Genomic DNA, 24,154 nt, shown 5'->3' on the forward strand with positions numbered 1-24,154 from the left:
TGATATTTTGTTAGTTAACTGCATTGTCTTTTGCATGTGAGCAGACTGAATGTATTTTGTAGGTAGAGCTTTCTTCCACATTACAACATTTTGTAAGTTTTCTTTTTGCATGTGAAGCAGACATGCCAAGATGTGCAAACATAAATCCTCCTTTCTTTAAAGCTGATGTCAGTATTAACTCATTGTGAATGGATGTTGCTGCCATCTAGTGGTTAATTTAAGTTATCCTGTGTGCAACCAAAGCACACACCACTGAATGAAACACTCCTTAAACTTCAGTGGGTTACCTACATATTGGTGGAAATGATTCCTAACAGAAAAATATTAGTGTAACCTGAAGACCAGGCACACCACCATCGATGAGACAAGGGGATCCTGCGAAGTGAGAACATGGGGATCTGTTCCTCGCTAATGCATATCATCATATCCCATTGAATTCAGAAGAATAAGCAGGGCTCTCAAAAAGGCAACAGAATCTCTGAAATAAGATCAGAACCCAATATATCATCAACCCAGACTAATTCCCAGGTCCTCAGGAGTTTTTACTAATCATTCGCTTTTGGGGATCTGAGCAGCAACGTCAAGGTTAACATTTATTGCCCAATACCTAACTGTCCTTCAGGAAGTGGTGGTGAGCTGTCTCCTTGAATCTCTGCAGTCCTTCTGGTGAATATATTCCCACAGTGCTGTTAGGGAGGGGATTTCAACATTTAGATCCAGTAATGGTGAAGGAATGGCAATACATTTACAAGTCAGGATGACGTACAACTGATAGCTGGTGGTGTTCCCTTATGCCTAAAATCCTTGTCCGTTTTGGTGGTGGAGGTTGTGGCTGTGAAAGTAGGTTGGACAATCAATTCAGTGCATTTTGTAGGTGCTACACACTATGAAATGGTGGTGGATGCAATTATTCAGGATGATGGATGAGGTACAATCAAGTGGACTGGATGGTAAAGAGTTTTTTGAATATTGTCAAAAATACACTCATCTAGGCAAGTACTTTTCTTACTTGTGCCTTATTGATGGTGGAAAGGCTGAGGTGTCAGCAGTGAATCACTCACCGCAGGATATCCAGCCTTTAACCTGCTTCGGTAGCTGCAGTATTTATGTAATTGTTCCTGTTGAGTTTTTTGGTCAATGGTGACCCACAGAATATTGACAGTGCAAATTGGTGATGATGGGCCATTGAATATCAAGGGTAGGTAGTTAGACTCTCTCTTGTTGGAGACAGTCATTGCCTGGTACTTTAGTGGTGTGAATGTTACTTGGCCTCCTATCAACCCATGCCAGGATATTGTCTTGAGTCTTGCTGCACGCAGGCATAGACTGCTTCATTCACTGAGTATTTGTGAATGGAACTGAACATTGAACAATCATCAGCAAACATCCCCTCTGCTGAAGAAGACAGATGAAGGGATGTGGTATGCACTCAGGTCAGGGCATAGAATGTAAAAGTTGGAATGTTATATTGCAACTTTACAAAACACTGATTAGACTCTATTTGGACTATTGTGTGTAGTTCTGGTCACCACATTAGACAAGACATCTTTATTAGTCACATGTACATGGAAACACACAGTGAAATGCATCTTTTGCATAGAGTGTTCTGGGGGCAGCCCACAAGTGTTGCCACACTTCCAGCGCCAACGTAGCATGCCCACAGCTTCCTAACCTGTATGTCTTTGGAATGTGGGAGGAAATCGGAGCACCCAGAGGAAACCCATGCAGACACGGGAAGAACGTAAGAAGGATGTGGTTGTGTTGGAAAGAGTGCAGAGGAGAGTCACCAGAATGTTACTTGGATTGGAGGACTTACATTATGGGGAGAGATTGGATCGACTGTGCTTGTCCTCCTTGGAACGAAGAAGGCTGAGGGGTGACCTGATGGAAGTATATGGGTTTATAACAGAAACATATATAGGGTAGATAGAATCTTCTTTTTCCCGTGGTCGGGATATCAAACACAAGAGGGCATGGGATTAAAGGTGAGAGGAAAGAGTTTTAAAGGGAATTTGAAGGGAACTTTTACACAGAGAGCGACTGATATCTGGCTGCCAGAGGAAGTGGTGGAATCAGATACAATCACTACATTTAAGAGACAGATAGACAGGCACTTGAATAGGCAAGGCACAGAAGGATATGGTCTGAATGCAGGCAAATGGGATTAGTGTAATTGAGCAAAAAGGTTGGCGTGGACTAGTATGTCGAAGGGCCTGTTTCAGTGCTGTACAACTCTATAATTCTAAAACAAAAACTGGGAGAGAGTAGGCAGGTTATTAGTTAGTAACAGCTGCTTGATAGCGTTGTTAATGGTGCCTTCCGTCTCTTTTCTGATGACTGAGAGAAAAACTGATTTGGCAATAATTAATTGGATTGGACGTCCTGCGTTTTGTGAACTGGGTATGGATGGTACATTTCCTCCTCAGAAGGACATTAGTGTTTTTTTTAAACGACAATCCAATAGTTTTGTGATCATCATTACTAATAACTAGTTTGATTTTTTTTTTAAATTTCAGATTATTAACTGCATTTAAATTCCACAGCTCCCATGGTGGAAATAAAAATTCAGGTCTCTGGATTATTCATCCACAGGGGAACCTTTGGGTTTCTAATCCCTTAGTTTAATTACCAGGCCACCTCTGTATCAGAGTATAATACAGTGAGAGTTCCAAAATGACTGCAAGATTTTAGCTCCGTTGTTTTCAGGGGAAAACTTGCAGTCTGCACTAATTTACTATTTATTTTCAAACCAGTGGTATTAACATTTTCATGCAGTTAGGCCCATTTAAACGTTCTGTGGACATGCCACTTGTGTACATGATTTCCCATAATGCAGCTTCTCAATGCACATTTGACATGAATTCTGTCCCATACCAGAAACAGCAAACCTGATGTAAAGTACAATAATAGTGACCAAACACATTTTAAAACTAGATATTATAAATATTTTCATGCACATTTTTAGATTTGAAATGAGACAGAACTTATTATCCATTTCAATGAGCTTATTACAAAGTAAGTACTTTTATATTTACAACGTGCCAATGTGGAACAGTGCATGAACTGAAAAATATGCACATCTCACATGTTTTCTTCATGAAGCAAGTTTCTTCTCAATATGATGAAGCATTTTATATTATTCTGTGTTCCACCAGGTGCCTTTCACAAAAGATTGCGGAGAGGATGGAGAATGCATCAACGACCTAAAGCTTAGTGCCCAGGCAGACATAGAGGGTGACAGGTAACAACATTTACAACATAAAATCAAAAGGTGCTGGAAATACTCAGCAGGTCAACTGTGTCTGTGGAGAATCAGATTTAACATTGCAGGTTGATGAACTTTCATGGAATCGTACAGCATGGAAACAGGCCATTCGGTCCAATCCATCCACACTGGCCAGTTGGCACCCTTTTGTTTTAATCCCATCACCCAACACTTGGCCCATTGCCCTCTATGACTAAGTGTTTCATGTGCTCATCTTGACACTTCTTAAAAGCTGCCAGTGACCCAGTTTCAACCACTCTCTCAGGCAGTGCATTCAGGATACTTCTCACTCTCTGGTTGAAGAAGGTCCCTCTGATATGCTCCCTGACCCCTTATCCTAAACCCATGTCTACCTCTGATATGGGGAAAAGTTTCCCGTAGTCTACCCTATACCCCTCATAATTTAAAATACTACAATCATGTCCCCCCTTAGCCTCCTCTGCTCTAGGGAGAAAAGACCTACTTTCTCCAGTCTCCCCTCATAACTGAACTGTTCCATCACAGGCAATATTCCGGTGAATCTCCTCAGCCCCCCCTCCAATATTATCACTTCCTTCCCATATCTTGGTGACCAAAATGGCACGCAACACTTCAGCTGAGGTCTGACCAATGTTTTATAAAGTTGGAGCATAACCTACCTACTTCTGTTTTCAGTGCCCCGACTAATGAATGCCAGTACTCCAAATGCCTTCCTAACCACATGGTCTACTTGCATTGCCACCTCAAGGATCTATGGATGTATTCCAAGTTTCATCTTCCTCAGTACTCCCTAAGACCCAACCATTCATGATGTATGTCCTAGCCTCATTAGTGTTCCCAAAGTGTATCACCTCACATTTGTCTGGATTAACCACCATCTGCCATTTTCAGCTCATTTCACTAACAGATTGATATCTCTCTGCAACCTAAGGCTAACTTTCACACTATTAACAACTCTGCCAACCTTGGTGTCATCCACGGACTTAGTGATCTTGCCTCCCAAGTTGACATGCAAGTCATTCACGTATTTTATAAATAAAAAGGATCCCAGCACAAATCCTTGTGGAACACCACTAGTCACAGGTATCCAGTAGCAACAACAACCCTCTACTCTCACCCTCTGTCTCCTATTGTCAAATCAGTTTTGGGTCCAGTTTGCCAACCTGCCCTGGATCCCATCAGCCCTAACCTTTTGAACCAGTCTGCCTTGTGAGACCTTATCAAAGGGTTTCTAAAACCCAATGTAAATCACATCTACCATGCTGCCCTCATCCATACTCTTTTTTTACCACTTCAAAGAATTCAATTGAGTTAGTCGTACAGCCCCTACCCTTGACAAAGCCATGTCGGCTGTCTCTGATTAGCCCCTGCCTTTCCAAGTGATCATTAATCCACTCACTCAGAATCTTTTTTCCTGTATCTTCCCTACCTGATGTTAGGCTCACACATCTATAGTTACCAGGCTTTTCCCTGCTTCCTTTCTTGAAAGGGGACAACCATGTTTGCTGTCCTTCAATCATCTGGTATCTCACTTGTGTCCAGCAAAGATTTAAAAATCTCAGCTAGGTCCCCAGTAATTTATTCCCTTGCCCCCCGCAGCTGCCAGGAACAGGAAGGTCATTGGGAATTGTTACATCTCTTCTACATTTCTGTTATCCTCAGTACCTCCTCCTTTGGCATTTAACCTACCTTGCATTCTGCCCTATCATAGTCCTTCACTCATTCTCCCTCCTTCCCTGGGAACAGTTACAGATGGACAGATTAATTAAACTCAGGGCAGAAGGATAGAGAACAGAGCAAACAGAGGGAAAGGATGGAAAGCGGAGGTTAAATGACAAAAGGGACCATAGTTCAGAAACACAGAAGTTCAGAGGAGATGTAACGATTGCTGGTTCTGCTGGATAGTCAAATCAATAACTCTATTTCTCTATCCGGTCTGATCTCATAAACATTCCCATGTTTTTCTGTGTTATTTCAGGTTCCCATCATCAACATTTGGCTTTTGTCATAAAATATATAATTTAAGATACTGACAGTGTTTCTATTTGCTGCTGTTACTCTTGATCGCCTCTGTATATTTTGAAGAGGCACACGTTTCATTTAATTTATAGGAATGAAGGGTTATGGGGAAAAGGCAGGTAGGTGGATCTGAGTCCATGGCTAGATTAGCCATGATCTTATTGAATGACAAAGCGGGCTCGACGGGCCGGATGGTCTACTCCTGCTCCTATTTCTTATGTCCTTATGTAAACCAGATGCCTTTATGTGTCCCACAAGATTCCACTTTCACTTGCCTTTTGATTGCTTCATTCTTAGTTCTTCTTCACATATTGACGTCCTTAATTTCAGTGTTTTCTAATCTAATAACAACCTCTGCCCTTCCTTTCTTAAATAAGCTGTCTTAAAAAACCTCAATTTCCCCATTGGCGCATAACCTTCCTCTTTATTCAACACACTCAGTTCCCTTGCCAAGTCTTGGATAAAAAAAAACGAATCTTGAGAAGGTCTGCTTAATTTATAGACAGGATACAAGTAAGTCCTTGTAATTTAATAGACATTTTCTTGTTCATCTCTAGCCTTCAATTTCACATTGCTATCAAAGTGTTCTTGTATCTTTGTTTTACCAACGCTTTTGTAGCTGTTACCTCTCTGAACTTAACTGTTATTCCTGGGCTTTTAGTTTGTTGAGCTAACTGATTTCCATGTTCTACAATCAGTTTGTGGTCATCAAGGTTCAATGCACATTCATTTATTGTTGCAATTATTTCCCAAGATGCAGAGTTGTACAATTCTATTTCCTTTTACCTATCCCTCCAGTAAGTAAAAAAAAGGTTTCCCACATTATGCTCACAATCACATTTCTTTTCCTCATATAGATAATAAACCAGTCATTATTTTCAAGAACATTGTCTTAACCATTGTCTCAATTTCTCAATGAAAAGTAGCATTTCATAAACTTAAACACTGATCAAACCTTTATGCTTCCAGCTCAGATCCTTACGTCGTGCAAACCAATCAGAAAAAATTCAATCTGGTGATTAAATTAATAAACCAAAAGGAAAATGCCTACAACTCAAGAATAGCAGTGACCTTTTCGAAGAATATCTATTTTGCTGGAGTTGAGGTAAAGAGAGACAAATATATTATTAATTTTTGAGTGTAAAGTCATAGAGCCCTACGTGCAGTTTTATTGATTCACAGTAACAGTTTACTATTTTCTCTGAACTGTAAGCAATGACCAAATAGGTGAAACCTCATTAGAAATGCTCATCATCCAATTTTGATATGCTACTAGTAAATTCTCTGACAACGGATGGAAACAAAACTATTTCAGAATATTGGCTATCTGCTTCCATGTAAAATGTTACTAAAGTGACACAACACCCTGTGACTCCCAGACACGTACTTGAGGGACAGTGAGCTGGAAGGCAGAACAAAACGTGGCCAGGGTGGTATTGACTATTTGCCCAGAGAAGGCATCGCAACCATTCTACTTTATTCAAGGAAAGAAAAATATACTTCCATCTCTGTAGAGCCATTCAGAGAATCAGCATGTCCCTCAGCACTTCTCAAAATTGGTTAAAGAGTTAACAAAATACAGAATGCTAAGTTCCTCATGTTTAATTATAATCCTGCTGCATCATTGCTTCTGCAACATAACCGAGCTGTTACAGTAAGATAACAAAATTTTTGCAGGACAATGTGGTGAATTAACTTGAACCATTCTATTCAAGAACTTGGAGCAAAGGAATTAATAAGTTCAAAGTTGTTTATGAAGCCAATGAGACTTTGCTCTTTTCCTCATGATTTCTATTCGATTTTGTCCTTCGTTCTGCTGTCTGCTCATTTTAAGTTCATTGGGCTAGAAATTCTAGCGCACCCGGATTGATGTGTTGAATGACCATTTCTGGAAGGCACCAAGGTCACTAAACATGGGATTCCCGCTGCAAACTTCAGTAATGTTAATTCCTTTAACATTAATGAATGATCATTGCATTTACCTTCAATGGAAAATGTGCCATTTGGGGCTGAAGCCAAGCCTAGGGATTTATGAGGGAGAAATAGGAGCTGGGATGGAGGGGTTGGGTTGTGGGACTCTTCATCAAGGATCAATAGAAGAAAACGGGGGCAGATTGGGGTAGCAATCAATAAGTGGCTGGTACAGGTGGGTAAAGATCAGGGCATCAGTGGCTCACGGGGTTGACAGGTCGAAGGGGTTTGGAGCATTAGAGGATTGGGGGAACCTATTCAAAGAGAATAGGAGAATAGGGAGACCAGAACCATCAGGGGATCAGAGATTTGAGAATAGGCACCATCAGGATGTGGGGTTATCAGGCCATTAAGAGGATCAAAATTTCATGGGGCTCGGAGATCAAAGGGTTGGGGACCATTCTGGGGAATCAGGATCATCAGGGGATCAAATGGGGTGAGTTTGGATCTATCGGGGGATCAGGGGTCAGGGTGACAGGACTTTCAGGCATTTTTGTATTGGGACTATGAGGAAAACAAGTGGTCAGGATTTGACACACACAGAGCTGGAGGAACTCAACGGGTCAGGCAATATCTATGGAGGGAAATGGATGCCATTTCCTTTTCTCAGTTTCCTCAGTCCCTGCTGCATCATGATGAGGCCTTCCACTCCAGGACATCTGAGATGTCCTCCTTTTTCTGAGAATGGGGATTCTCCCCAACTGCTATTGATGGAACCTTCACCCACATCTCTATTTCTTGCATTTTGACCCACCCCATTTCCTCCCCCTCCCCAAGGCAGAACAGAGATAGAGTTCCCCTAGCCCTCAGTTACCACCCCACCAGCCTACATATGCAACCATTTCCCTCCAGAGATATTGCCTGGCCCGGGGCTTGGGATCACCAGGGAGTTTGAGGAATCAGGGCTCGGAATCATCAAGGAAACAATGGCAGACCTCTGGGGGTCAGGAACATCAGGGGTCAGGAGTTTGGTATCATGTGATTGGGAGAACAGAGATATCAGGAGTTGTGGCTACCAGGAACTGGGGGTACTGGGGTCAAGACCATCAGCAGTCAATTGGTCAGGGGTCAGGACCATTAGGAAGCTGGATGGCCTGGGACCAGCTGGGATCAGAGAGCAGGGAGGATGAGTTCTGGACTCGAGGTATCAGGGACGGAGATTAGGAGGTGCTGTGGTGTTAGTACAATTGGTGGGATGGTGGGAAGGGAGAGAAAGGCCAGAAGGATAGATCCCAATCCAGCGCTCTGTTACCAAAACGAGATTCCATCAGGAGTGCAGACAGTGGTTACTCCCAGGATAACTTAAGTTTAAGGCCCCCATAATGTTCAGAAAGAATGATGTCATCTGTGGACAGGAATGCAGGTATGACTCATTGGGGGAAATACCCCATCAAATTTCCAGAAGGACTCAAAATGACCTGAAGTTAACTTAACCCGGCTAGTTAATTTTCCACTACATAATGGATCGTGAGCATTATGCGACTGAATTTCTAGACTGCAGTATTCAACCTGCAATGTTCTGATGTTTAGTTCTTATTGACTGTAAGCTGAGTTGATCCTGCTTTCATTCCATAGTTGCTGGAATCTAAGGAGAAAGTTTTTCACAATTACATGCAGATGATCAGAAGTAATACATTAATACTAATAGATTCAGATAAGGTATTTTAATTCTATTTGTTTTAAAATAAATGTATATGTACCCAAATAATAAAATTCACACCCAATTGTGTTTTTATCAATTTTCCTTATACATCAGACTGCAATGGACTAAAATTGTTTCTGAGTGTTTGTGCTTTCTTATTAATTTAGTTGTATTGTCTGAGAGTTATGCCAATGAAAGGCAAGTTAGTTCCCCAGAGGAAAAGAGTGAAGTCACAGGGAGAGATATTTGCCAATACTTCATCATGCTCCATGCACCAATGCTTCCCAACACTTCCACATGATTATGTCTTTGAACCAGTCTATGGCACAAATGGAAGGCAAGTACTTCCATGCAATATACACAGCAAATAACACAGACACAAGACTGGGAAATATTAGCAAGACAGCCTTCCTGGCTAAGGAGCAAACTGTAGAACAGAGAATGTCTTAAGTGAGGGCAAAACAGAATGAATTTATCAAACTGAAGAAAAAATAAAGGCTATATATATAAACTATATGGTAAAAGGTATCTCATAACAATTAGTATAATTATTCTGTTTACACAATGAATTAATAGCTTTTTTTGTTTTGTAGCAAAATGATGATTGCATGCCATTAGGACCAAACAATGTGACATGCAAAGTAGGATATCCTTTTCTTACACCGGAAGCAGAGGTAAGAAGTGTGTAGACACAGGAATCTGGAGTCCTGATGAAGGGTCTCGACCTGAAACGTCAACTGTTTATTTCCCTCCATATATGCTGCCTGACCTGCTGAGTTCCTCCAGCATTTTGTGTGTGTTGCGTAAAGGTGTGTAGTTTTGATACCTAGAAATCAGTACTTGGTTTATTATTGTCACATGTACCGAGATACAGTGAAAAGCTTTTGATTCCATGCCATCCAGACAGATCATTTCATACATAAGTACATCGAGGGAGTACAAAAAGGAAAAAAAAACAGAATGGAGAATATAGTGCTACAGTTACAGTTACAGTGAAAGTGCAATGCATGTAGACAAATAGAATGCAAGGGCCATGATGAGGTAGACTGAGAGATCAAGAATTCATTCTTATCGTATAAGAGATCCATTCAAGAGTCTTATAACAACGGGATAGAAGCTGTCCTTGAGCCTGTTGGGACATGTTCTCAAGCTTTTGTATCTTCTGCCCGAAAGGAGAGGGGAGAAGGGAGAATGACCATGGTGGGAGGGGTCCTGATTATGTTGGCTGCTTTCCCGAGGCAGAGGGAAATGTAGACAGAGTCAGTGGAGGGAAGTCTTGTTTCTATAATGGTATGGGCTGAGTTCACAAGTTTCTGTAATTTCTTGTAGTCTTGGGCAGAGCAGTTGCCGCACCAAGCTGTGATGCATCCAGATAGGATGCTTTCTATGGTGCATCGGTAAAAGGAAAAAATGGTGAGAGTCATTGGGGACATGCCAAATTTCCTTAGCCTTCTGAGGAAGGAGAGTTGCTGGTGTGCTTTCTTGGCCATTGGATCCACGTAGCTAGAACAGGACAAATTGTTGGTGAAGTTTACACCTAGGAACTTGAAAATGTCAACCATCTCCACCTCATCACCATTGATACAGATAGTGTGTACTCCTCCCCAATTTCTGGAGTCAATGACCAGCTCTTTTGTTTCACTGACATTGTGGGAGAGGTTGTGGTATTGACCCCATGCCAGTCAGCTACCTATCTCCTTCCTGTGCTCTAACTCATCATTGTTTGAGATCCGGCCCACTAAGCTGGTGTCACCTGTGAGTTAGAGCAAAATTTGTCCACGCTGTCATTAATGTATAGAGAGTTGAGGATGATCATGGAAGAGTTGTTGCTGCCTATTCTTACTGGTTGCGGTCTTTTGTTCAAGAAGTCAAGCACCCAGTTGCAGAAGGGGTTGCCGAGTCCTTGGTCTAGGAGTTTGGAGATGAGCTTGTTTGGAATTATGGTATTGAAGGTGGGGCTATAGTCAATAAATAGGAATCTGACGTAGGTGTCTTTGTTATCCAGTACAAGGGCATGCACAGAAATTTAAATCTTTTGGAGGGGCACAAATGTGCATCTTTAATGTCATTGGGTGAATCAGTGCCTGCACATCCATAACATCAGGTTAATCTTATCCGTCATACGCTTATGGGGGAGAGGAGAGGAACTGTGCCTCTCTGCCCCACACTCCCTGCCTTGTGCACACCTCTGAGACCTCATATACAAAATGTGACAATTTGAATTATTATTCCAATTGGTTGAATACATATAGAGCATTTTTGAATAATTCCCTGATATCGAACACTTGCTTCATCTGGTTTTTTTTCAGCAGTTTTCCTGCACCTTACTCAATTTATGAATGCTATTTTTATATGTTAACACAATATGTGGAGTAAAATATTTATGCATTGAATTAAGAGAGGATAAGAATTTTGACAATACTATTCACTTAATTTGTGGATGGATCTACAGAGTCATGTTAAGTGGTTGTATCATACTATTAATGCTGTTCATAAACCTAAGCGAGTCAGTGTTTAGTGTATTTACCAGACACAGCCAGTAATCTCCATTCTTTCCAGAGCATACCATATACTTTTCTCTATTCTGGTGCAGTGTGGTGAAAATCTATCAATGGGAGAATGAACTCCATCCAACATTCACGGTGTTGGTTTATTTTACACCAGTAAGGATTTCAAGCATGTAGGCCTAAAAGTTCAACTGCACATTTCATTGCATGGTGCATTGAAGACAATTTTACTCATGGGTGAAGCAAAATTCATTGATGCCCAAGGCTTCAGTTGCTGCTACTTCAGTACTGCCTAATTTCTATGGAGATGAAAATGAGTCCAAATCCTGGCGCGGGAAAGTGGTCTGGAGATCAAAGCCTGGGGAACAGGTGGACAAGATGGGCATGAAGGTCTGTGAGGAGATGTGTCTGTACATTAAGTTCTGGGAGAAGGTGTCTGGAGGTCAGTATCTTGGGGAGGTGTGGAGGTGTGGGCTTGTATCCAAGAGATTGATACCCCATGAGGAATGCCTGCAGACTGCGGTCCTGTTGGGAGTACTGGAGATCAGTGCCTGGGGAGAGGTGCCTGGAGTCTGGTGCCTTTAAGTGTGTGTCTGTGTGTGTGTGTGGGGGGGGGGGGGGGGGGGGGGTGGTGATGGAGAGGTATGCCTAGAGAGCTTGCTTGCCTTAGTGGGGTGTGGGAAAGGTGGGTGCCTGAAGCTCACTATCTGGCTGGGGAAAATGGAGGAGGGATTCCAGGTGATTATGGCCTTGTGGGAGTTACCCATAAGTCTTGGCTTTGGAGAAATTGCCTAGAGAGCAGTGCTTTGGGAGGGTGCCTGGAGGAAAGTGTCTGAAGACGAGGTACTGAGATTGCCAATTTTGTTGCGGTATTCGGTCAGGGGGATCCAAGAGATAAAGGCATTAAGAAGGTGTTGCCTGGCATTTTATGTATTGTGGCTGGGATGTCTGCACCAGTACCTTGTGGGAGGTTGTGGAACTGGAGGCCAGTTTGTAATATTGGGCCCAGGTGTGGGGACATCTACTTCTGAGGGAAAGCTTCTAGGACATCATGGAGACTGAGAGTTGGCAACATGAGCAGGGTGTGGGGAACTGTTGGAGTTATAGAGTTATAGGGTCATGTAGAGTTGACGAAAAAGCCTTTTCCCTCATCTTTCAGTTGGCACCACCACCACTTGTGTTATCCAGTCTCTCCCGGTCTCCACCCATTCCCAGACTTCCCTTTTTATTGCTCTCCACCCATTTCCCACCATCCCTACAGCTTAAAACTGCAATTGTTTCGATTTTTTCCCAGTTCTATTGAAAGGTCTTTGATTGGAAACTTTAACCCTGTTTCTCTTTCCATTGATGCTGCCTGACCTACGTAGTATTTCCATTTGTTTATGTTCTTCTTTCAGATTTAAAGCATCAGAAGTTTTTTGTTTTTTTTTATCTGCAGGAAATTGATAACAAATCATTCTAACTTTGTATTGTATCAATTAATAGACTCCTGTTTGTCTCGTACTAATGGCTGCAAGTCTTTTTTTGTTCACTGTCTGGTATAATTTATGTATAATTTATGTTCTGTGTGATGTCTGAACCTATGTGCCTGTGATGTTGCTGCAAGTAAGTTTTTCTTTGTACCTGAACTTCACAGTACTTATGAATATGACAGTAAACTCAACTTGATTTGACTTGAAGCTAGAATTAGGAAACTGGGAGAAGAGAGGGATGGTAACTGGAAATGGTTGTGAAGCAAAACACAATGGAATTATACTTCACGTTAACAGCACAGACCAGTAGCAGAAACATACTTATACTGAATTATAAAGAAAATAGATTGTGAGTTGATAGATGACTTATAGTCAATAAAAGTTGTACAGACTTTTGGAATTAATGCCGATTACGTAGCCTTCTTATTGTATATTAACCTTCTCTTATAATTCTTTTGTAACACTTTTATCATCTGTCTCTTTCTCAGATTTCCTTTAAGATGAAATTTGAATTCAATACCACTCATCTCCTTGGTGATGTTTTTATACACCTGGAGGCAACAAGGTAAAGAAGAGTACTTCAGAATTTTAAAGAGACCTAATTTAATTGATTGATATATTATGCAGAACTGAGGGGAGAAATTTCCATATTAAATGCACTCAGTATGCAACATTGATTTAGTGAGCTACCTATTCAGTACATCAGTCTCAATTGTCATAGAACCATAGAATCATAAGGTAGAGAAAAGAGACCTTTGGCCCATTACGTCTATGCTGACCTTTTTGCCCATCTGTACTAGTTCCATTTGCCTGCATTAGGACTGTTTCCTTCTATACTTTACCTGTTTAATTACCTTCCAAGTGGTTTAAAAGAACCAAGTCTGCACTACAAAGATTCAAAATTAGGCCTACAGTAACATAAAAGTAGAAATTTATCCAGTTCTAATCAAATATTATAGTATTATTTAATTACTGCACTCCCCCCTCAATATATAATTCACAGCAGTCATAATTTTATGTAAGATACAATAAAGGTTATTAAAATAAAAACAGGTCAATTTGAGTGTTTCCAGCATCCTCTGTTTCAGTTTAGGGTTATCCATCATGGAAATAGGCCCTTTGAGTCCATGCCAACCATTAAGCACCCATTTACACTCATCCCATTTTATTCTCCTCATATTTCCCTCATAGTACTCAGATTCTACCATTCACCTATACACAAGGGGCAACTGACAGTGGCCAATTATCTTACCAATGCAAATCTTTTAGATGTGGGAGGAAACCAGAGGAAGGAAAATCTCTCAGGAGGAAAGTCACATGCCACAGAATGTGCAAATGCTACACAGACAGCACCGAAGGTGATCCCAAGTTGCTGGGGCTGTGAGGCAGCAACACTGCTGTTGCTCCGTTGAGCCACCCCAAATTTACAGTGACTGCACTCTTTTTTTTGCCATTGCACCAATGCAACTTTGAATGAATCTTTATTTGTTTCACTCCTGTCTCTTGATTTGGAACCTTCTTCTCTAAGGCTTAGAGTTGATGTATACTGAATGAGTGTTGGGATTTTAGAATTATGGCCTCGGAGGCATAGTTGCTAAATAGATGGATAAGGATCTAGAAGTTTGGACCACTGATCCAGAACTGAGGAGAGAAATTTCCATATTAAATCCACTAAATATGCAACGTTGATTTAGTGAACTACCTGTTCAATACATCAGTCTCTATTGTCATAGAGCCATAGAATCATACATAGTATGGCAGCTACAGATTTAAATTCAACTAACTAAATATCTGTGGCATCTAAAATAGTGATCAGAAAAACAATTGATTTTCTTTCTGGTTCAGTAATGACCTTCGAAGTAGGAAGTCTGCCATCCTCACCTTGTTCAGCCAATTAATGATTCCAGACCTACCAATGTGGTTGACTCTTAACTGCTTACTCCTCAAATCAGGGGCAATTAGGGATGGATATTAAATGAATATTTTGGCAGTGACGTCCACATCTGATTAATAAATAAATAAATAAATAAAAGAATTAATCAACAAGGTAAACACATAATTCTTTTATATCTCATTAAGAGGAACCTACAAAACTATAGTTTCAAATGTAAGTTTGAACCCCGTGCAGATACACTGGTGCCCCACTTAGTGCTACCCTACAGATCAATGATTCATTGTTGCACTTGTACCTGGAGTGCAAATGCACAAGTAGAACCCCACCTGTTCTCTAAACATAGCTTCCACTCAGCTGCTTGCTGCTGCCCCTGGGCCCTGTATGAGTCACTGGCACACCCACACCAATGAAACTGTGATCTCATCGTCACACGGCTCAGTGTAGAGTGAACTGCTGAGGCAATGTGTAGAGGCTAACTGTGAGGATTAATGTTGGGAAGGCTGGGGCAACTGAGTGTGGCTAGTCAACACTGAGGTGTAGGGTTGAGGCAGTAATCTGTCCACTTTGAGGGACTGGCAGTGATTGCTCAATGTGTTAACAGATTGCCTGGTTCCTACCGTCTCTCTTACGTGGCCACTGCTGTTGAGCTTGTTACCATGGAGAAAGCTCTAGACTGGAGAGAGCTCTGCAGCCAGACAAAGAGAGGGGAGGACAGCAGCTTCCAAAACACTCAGCAGGAGAGCTGAACTGCTTGCCCTAACCTACTCAATACCAACCAGGCTCTGCACATTGCTTCAGTGGTGATGGGATCAATTTAATCATTCCACTACTGAAGAAGTACCAGCAAAAAGCTGAGCCCCCAGTCAGGATTTTTGCACAGCAGTGTATATCAATGAGGAGTGCAGGGATTTGCACTAGGTTGCTGCACATTATCTCTGTCTCTGTCTCTCTCTCTCTCTCTCTCTCTCTCTCTCTTTTGGAGCTATTCCACTAAACCCATTCTGAGGCAAGGCATGTACCAATATACTGCCACATATTAACCATTTAAATCTATTAAGATAAGATGGATTCTATTAAATTATATATTGACTTTAATTTAAGTGACAAAACTTAGATCAAAGATCATGGTCTTTCTTTCATTTTAACCAGCCCTTTTAGATGAAAACAAATATCCTCTTATTGTCTCTTTACCTAACACATTGCATTTCATTGAAACAATTAAAAGTCGGTTTGATTCAATGCTGAAAGTATTCTGCTGAGAAAGGATTCCATGAAATATAAATACTATTTTTAACATTTCAGTGACAGCAGTGAGCTAATTGAAACAATGAGTGACAATGAAGTCTCCATCTCCATTGCAGTATTATATGAAGCTGGACTGCATTTTTTAAGGTAACACTTTATTATTCAAAAAAAACAAGCTCTCTGATGAGGCTCCTTCAGTATAAGTACACATCACAAGAAAAAATGAAGTGGCATACCAGAATAAACTAAGTTGATTTTGCCACATGTTTACTGCCTGTTATGTGAATACTGCTCCCTGCCAATAATGGAGCACCAGCGATGTTTGATGGTTAGTGTCTGATACTCAGGTATAGTGTCCTATAAAAGTGTTTTACTTGGTGTTGCTAAAAGTTAGCATTATGTGAAGCACAAATTATATGTGGGTATAGTATGAGTTACCTCCATGTAACTAATACTTTGTGGAATTGTAAGATTGAGAATACCGGGCGGGATTGTTGCAGGAGATTCCCTTTTGCCATTTGCTGACTGTCTGCAGCTATGACATGTGCCACTTGACTATGATCAGTGAGCTTGCTGATGAACTTGAGGGTGACAGGTTAAACACATGGCAAATTCTGTGCCACATGCCATTCATCAGTGCACTGATAATGTCACCAATAATGTCATTGTGAAATCCTTCCCCACCTGTACCCCTCCAAAAACCTATTTTGCAGCTTCGCAGACAAGGATGGCACCTGAATTTGCTATAGAAAGTATGTAGGAGTAAAGATTCTCCAAGATTAGTCTAGGTGAGTTTATTTTAATTGGTTGGCTCCTTGGAAGTTGAAGATTAAAACAACTTTAAATAGAACAAGTTTTTAATCCCTATTTTGTATCTCTTTATTTGGTTATGTTCTTCAGATGCCACCAATTATAGTGTAGTATTCTGACACATTTCCCTTTGTTTTTGGATGACTGGGAATTGCGACAGAAGTGTTAAATTGCACTGTAAATGTAGCATTCAGAATTATCCCCTGGCATTGGCACTTTAAAACTAATCAGGTTTAGAACCAAACTTAAATTCCTATTTGTATTTATTGTGCAAATGAGATCCAACAAACCACGCCAAATTAGCTGCTTCACTGCATTTCAATGTGATGACATACTGTCTGTAACTCCCAATTAACTAATCCTCATGACGTGTGATGAGTTAAGATTAAACCAGTGGCGTACTGTTCAGTGTAGAGGCACAAAGTGGAAACAGACAAGGGGGAGAAAATCAATTTAGGTGGTTTTCTTTCAGGCAATTTTTACTATTTGAAGCATCTGCTTCAGTGTAATTTTACTAAATTATCCAGCCATCCATTCTTTTAGAAGAGGAATGCTGCAAAGAGCTGGGCATGTTTGGTCAATAATTTACACTACACGGCATGCAACACAAAACGTGATTGTGCTGAAATAATCTAAAACAGTAAAAACATAACTAAAAATCTGAACCAAGATATAATGGATAGGTTATAGAGTAGAGGGACACAAGATATTATCCAAACCAAAGACAAACAATCTGCTGGAGGAACTTAGCAGGTCAAGCAGCACCTGTGAGAGCAGAGGAACTGTCGACATTTCGGGTCGAAACCCTGCATCATTCGACCTGAAACATCAACAATTCCTTTCCTCCCACATATGCTGCTTGGCTTGCTGAGTTCCTCCAGTAGGTTGTTTGTTGCTCCAGATTTCAGCATCTGCAGTCTCTTCTGCCTCCAATATCTAAACCAATGTTTGCTGTTCAGTGTAATGGATGATGATGATTTGGCTTGAATGTGGTGCTCTAGGAATTGACAAGTATCTGTCAACTATTATATTGCCCAGTTACCAACTAAAATGCTGTACATTTTCAGTAATATAATTTTGATTTCCTTTATACCTTCATTGTATATAATCATCAAACAATGCAGTTCAGAAAACTTCCACCTTGTTGTTTTATATTACTTAGATAAATTAATACATACAGGACTATTATAATTTTATAAAGATTTATCCTTGGAAACATTTAACTATATTAAACCTATGTAATGGAGAGTTTCATAAGAATTTTATATAGATTGTTAAACCAATGGGTGGCTGGCCTGTCTTACCTCACTGTAAGCAGAAATGCGAGACATGACATTTATGCCAGGTGTGGTGATGTGATATCCCACCAACTAGCTCCCAACGTACTGTCAGTGAGATGGATTTCAAAGTACTGAGACGGGCTAACAATTATCTTTTTTTTTGTAATAATCAGAAAAACAACATGAAAGCCAGTTTATTCAACTTCGATTACCTGACTTTAAAAAAAAATTTGTTGTAATTTCACTATCTTTTCAATCATTAAAGATTGCCAGATTCTTTTTGCCAAAATTAGGCAAAAATCACCCCAAAATGTAACAACATCTTTCTCATTTTATGCTGACCAGCTCCCTCACCCCCACTGACTCCTCACACACCTACCCGCACTCACCTTCTATTTAGCACCTTACACCCCCATCCACCCCTTCATCCCTCCCAACTTCATCCCAGAATGTGCCAGAGACCCTTGTTCTATCCTGACGTCTTGTTTATTCTGAGGCCTCTCACTACTCAATGATCCAGGTAGACCACAAATCTCTGGCAGAACCCAGGTTGCTGGATGAGGCTGCTGATCGCTGCCACAAGTACTGGGAGATTCAGCTCCCCATGAGGTGCCAAGGGTTTGCAAGTGATCAGCTTTGCCAGCAAATGGACAGTCAGAAGTTTGGTGAGTAAACAATTACCAAGAGACTCTGCCAACCCACCCACCTTTGATCAGGAATGGAGGTACGTTCCTGCAGCTACCCCTATAGTGACCAGTCCATGGGTCCAGCTCACTGGCTCTCATTATCTTCAAGCAGTTGAGCCATGCGTACTTACTGGCCTTCCCCTGGCACATCACCACAGAAGAGCACTTAAACGCTAGGGTGCTAAGATGCCAGCAGCGATCTTCAGGGAGGCCATTATGTGAAACTGAAATTCAGAGGGATGACAACCTGAATTAATATTCAGATGCATTAAATTGGTTAACTAAATTATAACTGGTCATTATTTTGCAAGAGATGAATGGGCTATTAAAATGCCCTCATTAAGCCTGTTCTGCAGTCAGCAGCTAACTAAAAGAAACATAAAGATGGACACCTGTTTCTTTCTTTTCCTTCTTTCTCAGCAATTTAAAAGATTACCATTTTAAGATAGCAGTCAATGATACTTTCCCTGATGTTATTAAAAGCACTGAGGAGATTGGGGATGCAGTGGACATCACCTACATGGTAAGTAAAACCAACATTTTTATTGACCTGGAGCCATATTTTTATATTATCTTGGATGAAATCAAACCCAATTTACTATCCATTAATTATCAATTTGAAAATTAATGCCTGCCTTGCCATCTCTTCAGCCACATGTGGAGTGGTAGACAGTATTACACATCAAAAGAGTACATGATAATATTATACAAAATATTTTTCAGGAAGTTGAGGAAATGATAATGTTGCCATTGCCCATGCTATTCCCTGCAAAGGCCCAATAGAAAGAAATAAAACTTGAAATTCAGGATGCTTGTTGTGTGAATGAATGAGATACCCAATGCAAAAATATTGCAGCACATGGTCACAGTTACTTAGTATTTGATTTTGTATAAAATTGCCTTTCTCAGTTTCCCTCTTTCTCATTCCCCATTCCTGTAGCTGCCTCAGGATCAATGCTGATAGTACAGCAGGCTGGTGTTTATCTGGTGATACGCCCAGGAAAGGCTAACAGATATCCTCGGCTTCTCTGCTTGAAGATAATGTGACCAAAATTTACATATATTTTGGCTTATCCCTTCCAGTCTGGGATTGTTACCTGTAGGCTTATTTTGCATCTCTTTGAAACTTCAAAGTCTTTGATTCATGAAAACATAAGTATAACAGATAAGAGCAAGAGTAGGCCAATGTGTTCCTCGTTCCTGCTCTGCCGTTCAATAAGATCTTGGCTGATCTTTTTCTTCGTTTCTGCTTTCCTGCACTAACTCCAAATCCCTTGATTCTTTTAATAGCTAAACATCTGTCAATCACTCTCTTGAATATACCCTGTGACTGGGTCTCACAGCATTCTTGTGTAGAGAATTACAAGGATTCACCACCCTCTGGATGACAACATTTTTTTATCCTGTCTGATCTGAATGGCCCCTTATTTTGAGATTGTGACACTTGGTTCTAGACACCACAACCAGAAAAAATGATCATCCCTGCTTCTATTCTGTCAAGCCCTGTAAGAATTTGTTATACTGCAGTGTGATCAGCTCTTATTCTTCTAAACTCAATAAAGTATTGGCCCAGAAGACAAAAGAGACTCCAGATACTGCAATTTTGAACAAAACACAAAACAGTGAAAGAACTCAGCAGGTCAACCAGGATCTATATAGCCAAAAAGGCAAAAGACCGCCAATATATAGCAGTACGAAGGGGGATGAGATCTCACCCCCACCACCCACCCCAATGTTCCCTATGTACTTCTATATACCAGCAACCCTTCCTGTTCCCTTTCAGTCCTAATGCAAATCTTGACCTGAAACATCGATTTGCACCTTTTGCCTCCACAGATGCTGCTTAGCCCACTGAGTTCTTCCAGCATTCTAATTTTGTTCATAGTATTGTCCTAGTCTACTTAATCTATCCTCATATGACAAATTCCCATCACAGAAATCAATTTGGTGAATCTTCCTCAGGTAAGGAAACCTTAGATGCAGAGAGAACTGCAGCCTCTACACTTGTAATTAAATCCTCTAGCAAAAAAGGCCTTCATACTTGCCTTCCTAATTGTTTATTGTATCTGTATGTGAATTTATAGTAATTCATATACAAAGACACCTTGGTCCCGCTGAACAACACCACCTCCCAAATGCTCACTGACTAATGTATACTCTATTTTTTCTACCAAAGTGGATGACTTCACAATTTTCCACATTATATTATATCTGCCATGTCCTTGCCTATTCACTTAACCGCTATATATACCTCTTGGCATTCCCTTCACAATCCATAACAAATCAGACAGCGTCAAAATGATGCAGGCCTGATAGGCACAATCAAGAGTGGAATTTCAGTCTAACTTTTTCACAAAGTTAAATCATGGGACTCAAAAGCAGTGATTTGCATTGCTCTTGGAAATGTATAAAACTGGGATTTTTATAACAATCATTTGATTTTTACTAGTATTAGCAGCAGGGAGAATTTCTTGTCTATAATATTGTAACTCTAACCATTTCTGCTTGAACAAATGTTATTTAAGTCTGGTGTAGTATTGCCAATAATGTTAACAATTCCAAAAGAATTCAACTCTCCTAAAATGTTCACTTTTGTTTGTGCACAGATCGATAAGGAAGGAGATTTTCCAATTTCACATCTTACAATGAGTGTAACATTCCCATACTTATCTCCAGCAAACAATACTCTTCTATATTTGACTGGAATGACATTTTCTTCTGTAAGTTTAATTCCGCTAGCTTAATTTGGCACTGTGTTCGGTGACAATGTCGTGGGCCTGTTCCTTTGCTGTACTGTTCTATGGAAGTTACCATGTGATATTTGAGAATTGATTTGTTTGTTTTCAGTTGGTAAAGTGAATAGAGTAAGTAAGGTGCCTTAATAGTATTTAACTTGAGTCTAAAATATGAAATAGTATTTGATCAGATTAAATAACATGAGGAATTATTTGTGATCAGGAAATCTGGATCACAGCACTTCAGCATTACAATAATATATTTCCAATCTGCATCAGTGTGTTGCAGTTCATCCCCCGTCTGTATTCTGATCTTAGATTCTTTATTCTTTTTGACAATCCTTTTGTCTTTGTCAGCCATTCAAAAACTACCATAAATATTAATGCATTTCAGTGGTCTTCAATGAAAAGTAAAAAATATAAAAAATGAAGAGAAGGTGGGTTGCTCCTAACAAATAATCTCATCATTGATGTGATAACCACAGAAATAAAACCTTAACATCATCATCTGAAGAAATATCATAGTGTCCACAGCTCCACAGAAGGTGGGAGTGTCATTGAAAGAGGGGAAGTAGGAGCTCCTTAGAAACAGTATATTTGTGCCCATTGGTCCCATTTGCAAAGGATCTGAATAAAACAACCTCCAATGTGGGCTCAGTTCTGCTGACTGGCAGGCTGAACCACTTGTCAATGTCCTGCCAGCCCAAAAATGCCAGAACCTCTTGGCTCACAGCCCATGCACAAGACTCAGCCTTATGAAGCCACTATAAAGTGCTAAAAAGAAGTAGAATTTTGTCACTGCTACAGGAATTAATGTAAAGTGGATTGTATTGGTTTCTTCATCACCTTTACCCATTTTTGTTTACCTGCTTCTATTTTTAAGGAAAATAAAACTCAAACTCAGTCACATTTTGTTTAATCTTGCATATCACTGTGTTGATAGTGCTGACTAACTCTCTGACTTCTAAATTCCATCATGACAATTTGTAAAAAAATAACTAATAGTTCCTAGTTACTAATATTTTCAATAAAAGGCTTTATCTGAGATCAAGGCAATCAGTGAGTGATTTTGGACTGTTGCAAGACTACCCCACAAATAACTGTTTGGTGTGGAAACTAAGGCAGTGTCATGATGGGAAAGGAATAGCCACTGGCAATCCTAATAACTGGGTGAAGGGGTAAGATTGTGGTAAACGATGCAAGCCTGACTTTTCACATTATCCACCATCATCTCTGCTGGAGTAAAGCTCAGCACAATGTATCTGCATGATAAACTTATTTTATTCAGTATAATAGTTCCATTTTCACCTCATCCATGTATCCACAATTGAGATATTATAATTATGTGTTATTGTTGAATATTTATTTTCATTGGAAACTATACTGAGCCTGCACTCACTCATTTTGCTCAGAATTATCCAGGAAAGAACGCAATCACTTATATTTGCCTGAGACAGACTGGAAGTTAGATCCTAGAATAAAAGAAAAGCATTCTTAGCCACCATGCCACCATCTTGAACCATCTGGCAAAACCTTAATCATGCTACAGTTTAGCACTTCTATGACCACTCTGATCACTTTGCACTAAAGTGGACTTTGTTTTTTATGTTCTAATTGTGTTTTTTCTTGTAAAAATTGTGTATAATTTATGATTAATTTATGTTTTTCTTGTGAATGCTGCTTATATGATGCTATGTGCCTGTGATGCTGCTGCAAGTAAGTTTTTCATTGCACCTGTGCATACATGTACTTGTGCATATGGCAATAAACTCGACTTCTGACTTTGACTTTCTTTTACCATTACACTGCACATTATGGTTTTAGGTGTGTGACTATAATGTTACGTGTAATATGGTGATTTCACTATCGTTGCTACCCATTGGAATTTTAGTCAGTTCTAAATAATCTGTGTTAATTTATAAATGTAGCCTTTGTTATTTCAAAACTTACTTCAATTTATTTTATTTCACATGACAGAATAATGTTGGCATGTGTCATGACTCAGAGTTCATGGATCCTCTGAAGATAGACCCTAAAAACCCACACAAACCAGCCCCAGAAGAGGAGCGTCTCACAAATACCATTGGGGTAATCATAAACCTGTCAAATTTCACATATGCACATGGATGAAAATTTTGCTTTGGTTGACTGCACTAAGAGCCCATATAGTCCTTCAGAAGGGCTATAGAAGTTCAAAGTGGCGGCTCATTATGGATATGCAATAAATACTGGCCTTGACAACAATGCCCACATCTGAAAAATGAATAACTAAAAAAATATATTGAATGTGGCATTCTGTTCAACAATGCTGCACATTTGACTTCATGTGCTGCTATATGCTTAATGCCTGTAACCAAAGAGGAATTTCAACATCACAAAACTTAGATTAGTCATAGTACTATGCTAGCAACAGAGGTTGTAAATTCAAAGCCTGACATGTCAAGTTAGCTTTATAAATCACCTACTATGTGGATTGAAAGCAGGAAATAAACTCATGACAAGATCAGGCTTTAGTCAAACTAAATGGTTCACTCATGTCATTTTAGGAAATGAACCTGGTGTCCCTCCTCTGTATAACCATACTCCCACAATGCATGCATTTTCCATTCTTGAGATGGCTATAAAGAAAATCAAAGATGATAGGGTTAC

The 24,154-nt window shown here is 40.1% G+C and overlaps 1 protein-coding gene across 1 annotated transcript in view; it reads left to right on the forward strand.

Moving 5' to 3' along the window:
- Positions 1–24,154, forward strand: part of itga1 (integrin, alpha 1) — a 165,797-nt gene that overhangs the window by 122,052 nt on the left and 19,591 nt on the right. Inside the window, exons 20-27 of the mRNA XM_052010445.1 lie at positions 3,156–3,241; positions 6,233–6,368; positions 9,470–9,550; positions 13,344–13,420; positions 16,052–16,141; positions 19,191–19,293; positions 21,377–21,490; positions 23,483–23,593. Coding sequence (XP_051866405.1) covers positions 3,156–3,241; positions 6,233–6,368; positions 9,470–9,550; positions 13,344–13,420; positions 16,052–16,141; positions 19,191–19,293; positions 21,377–21,490; positions 23,483–23,593 — 798 coding nt within the window. The remainder of the gene's footprint in view (positions 1–3,155; positions 3,242–6,232; positions 6,369–9,469; positions 9,551–13,343; positions 13,421–16,051; positions 16,142–19,190; positions 19,294–21,376; positions 21,491–23,482; positions 23,594–24,154) is intronic.

This window comes from Pristis pectinata, chromosome 2 (genome assembly GCF_009764475.1).
Source record: "Pristis pectinata isolate sPriPec2 chromosome 2, sPriPec2.1.pri, whole genome shotgun sequence".
Classification (NCBI taxonomy): domain Eukaryota; kingdom Metazoa; phylum Chordata; class Chondrichthyes; order Rhinopristiformes; family Pristidae; genus Pristis; species Pristis pectinata.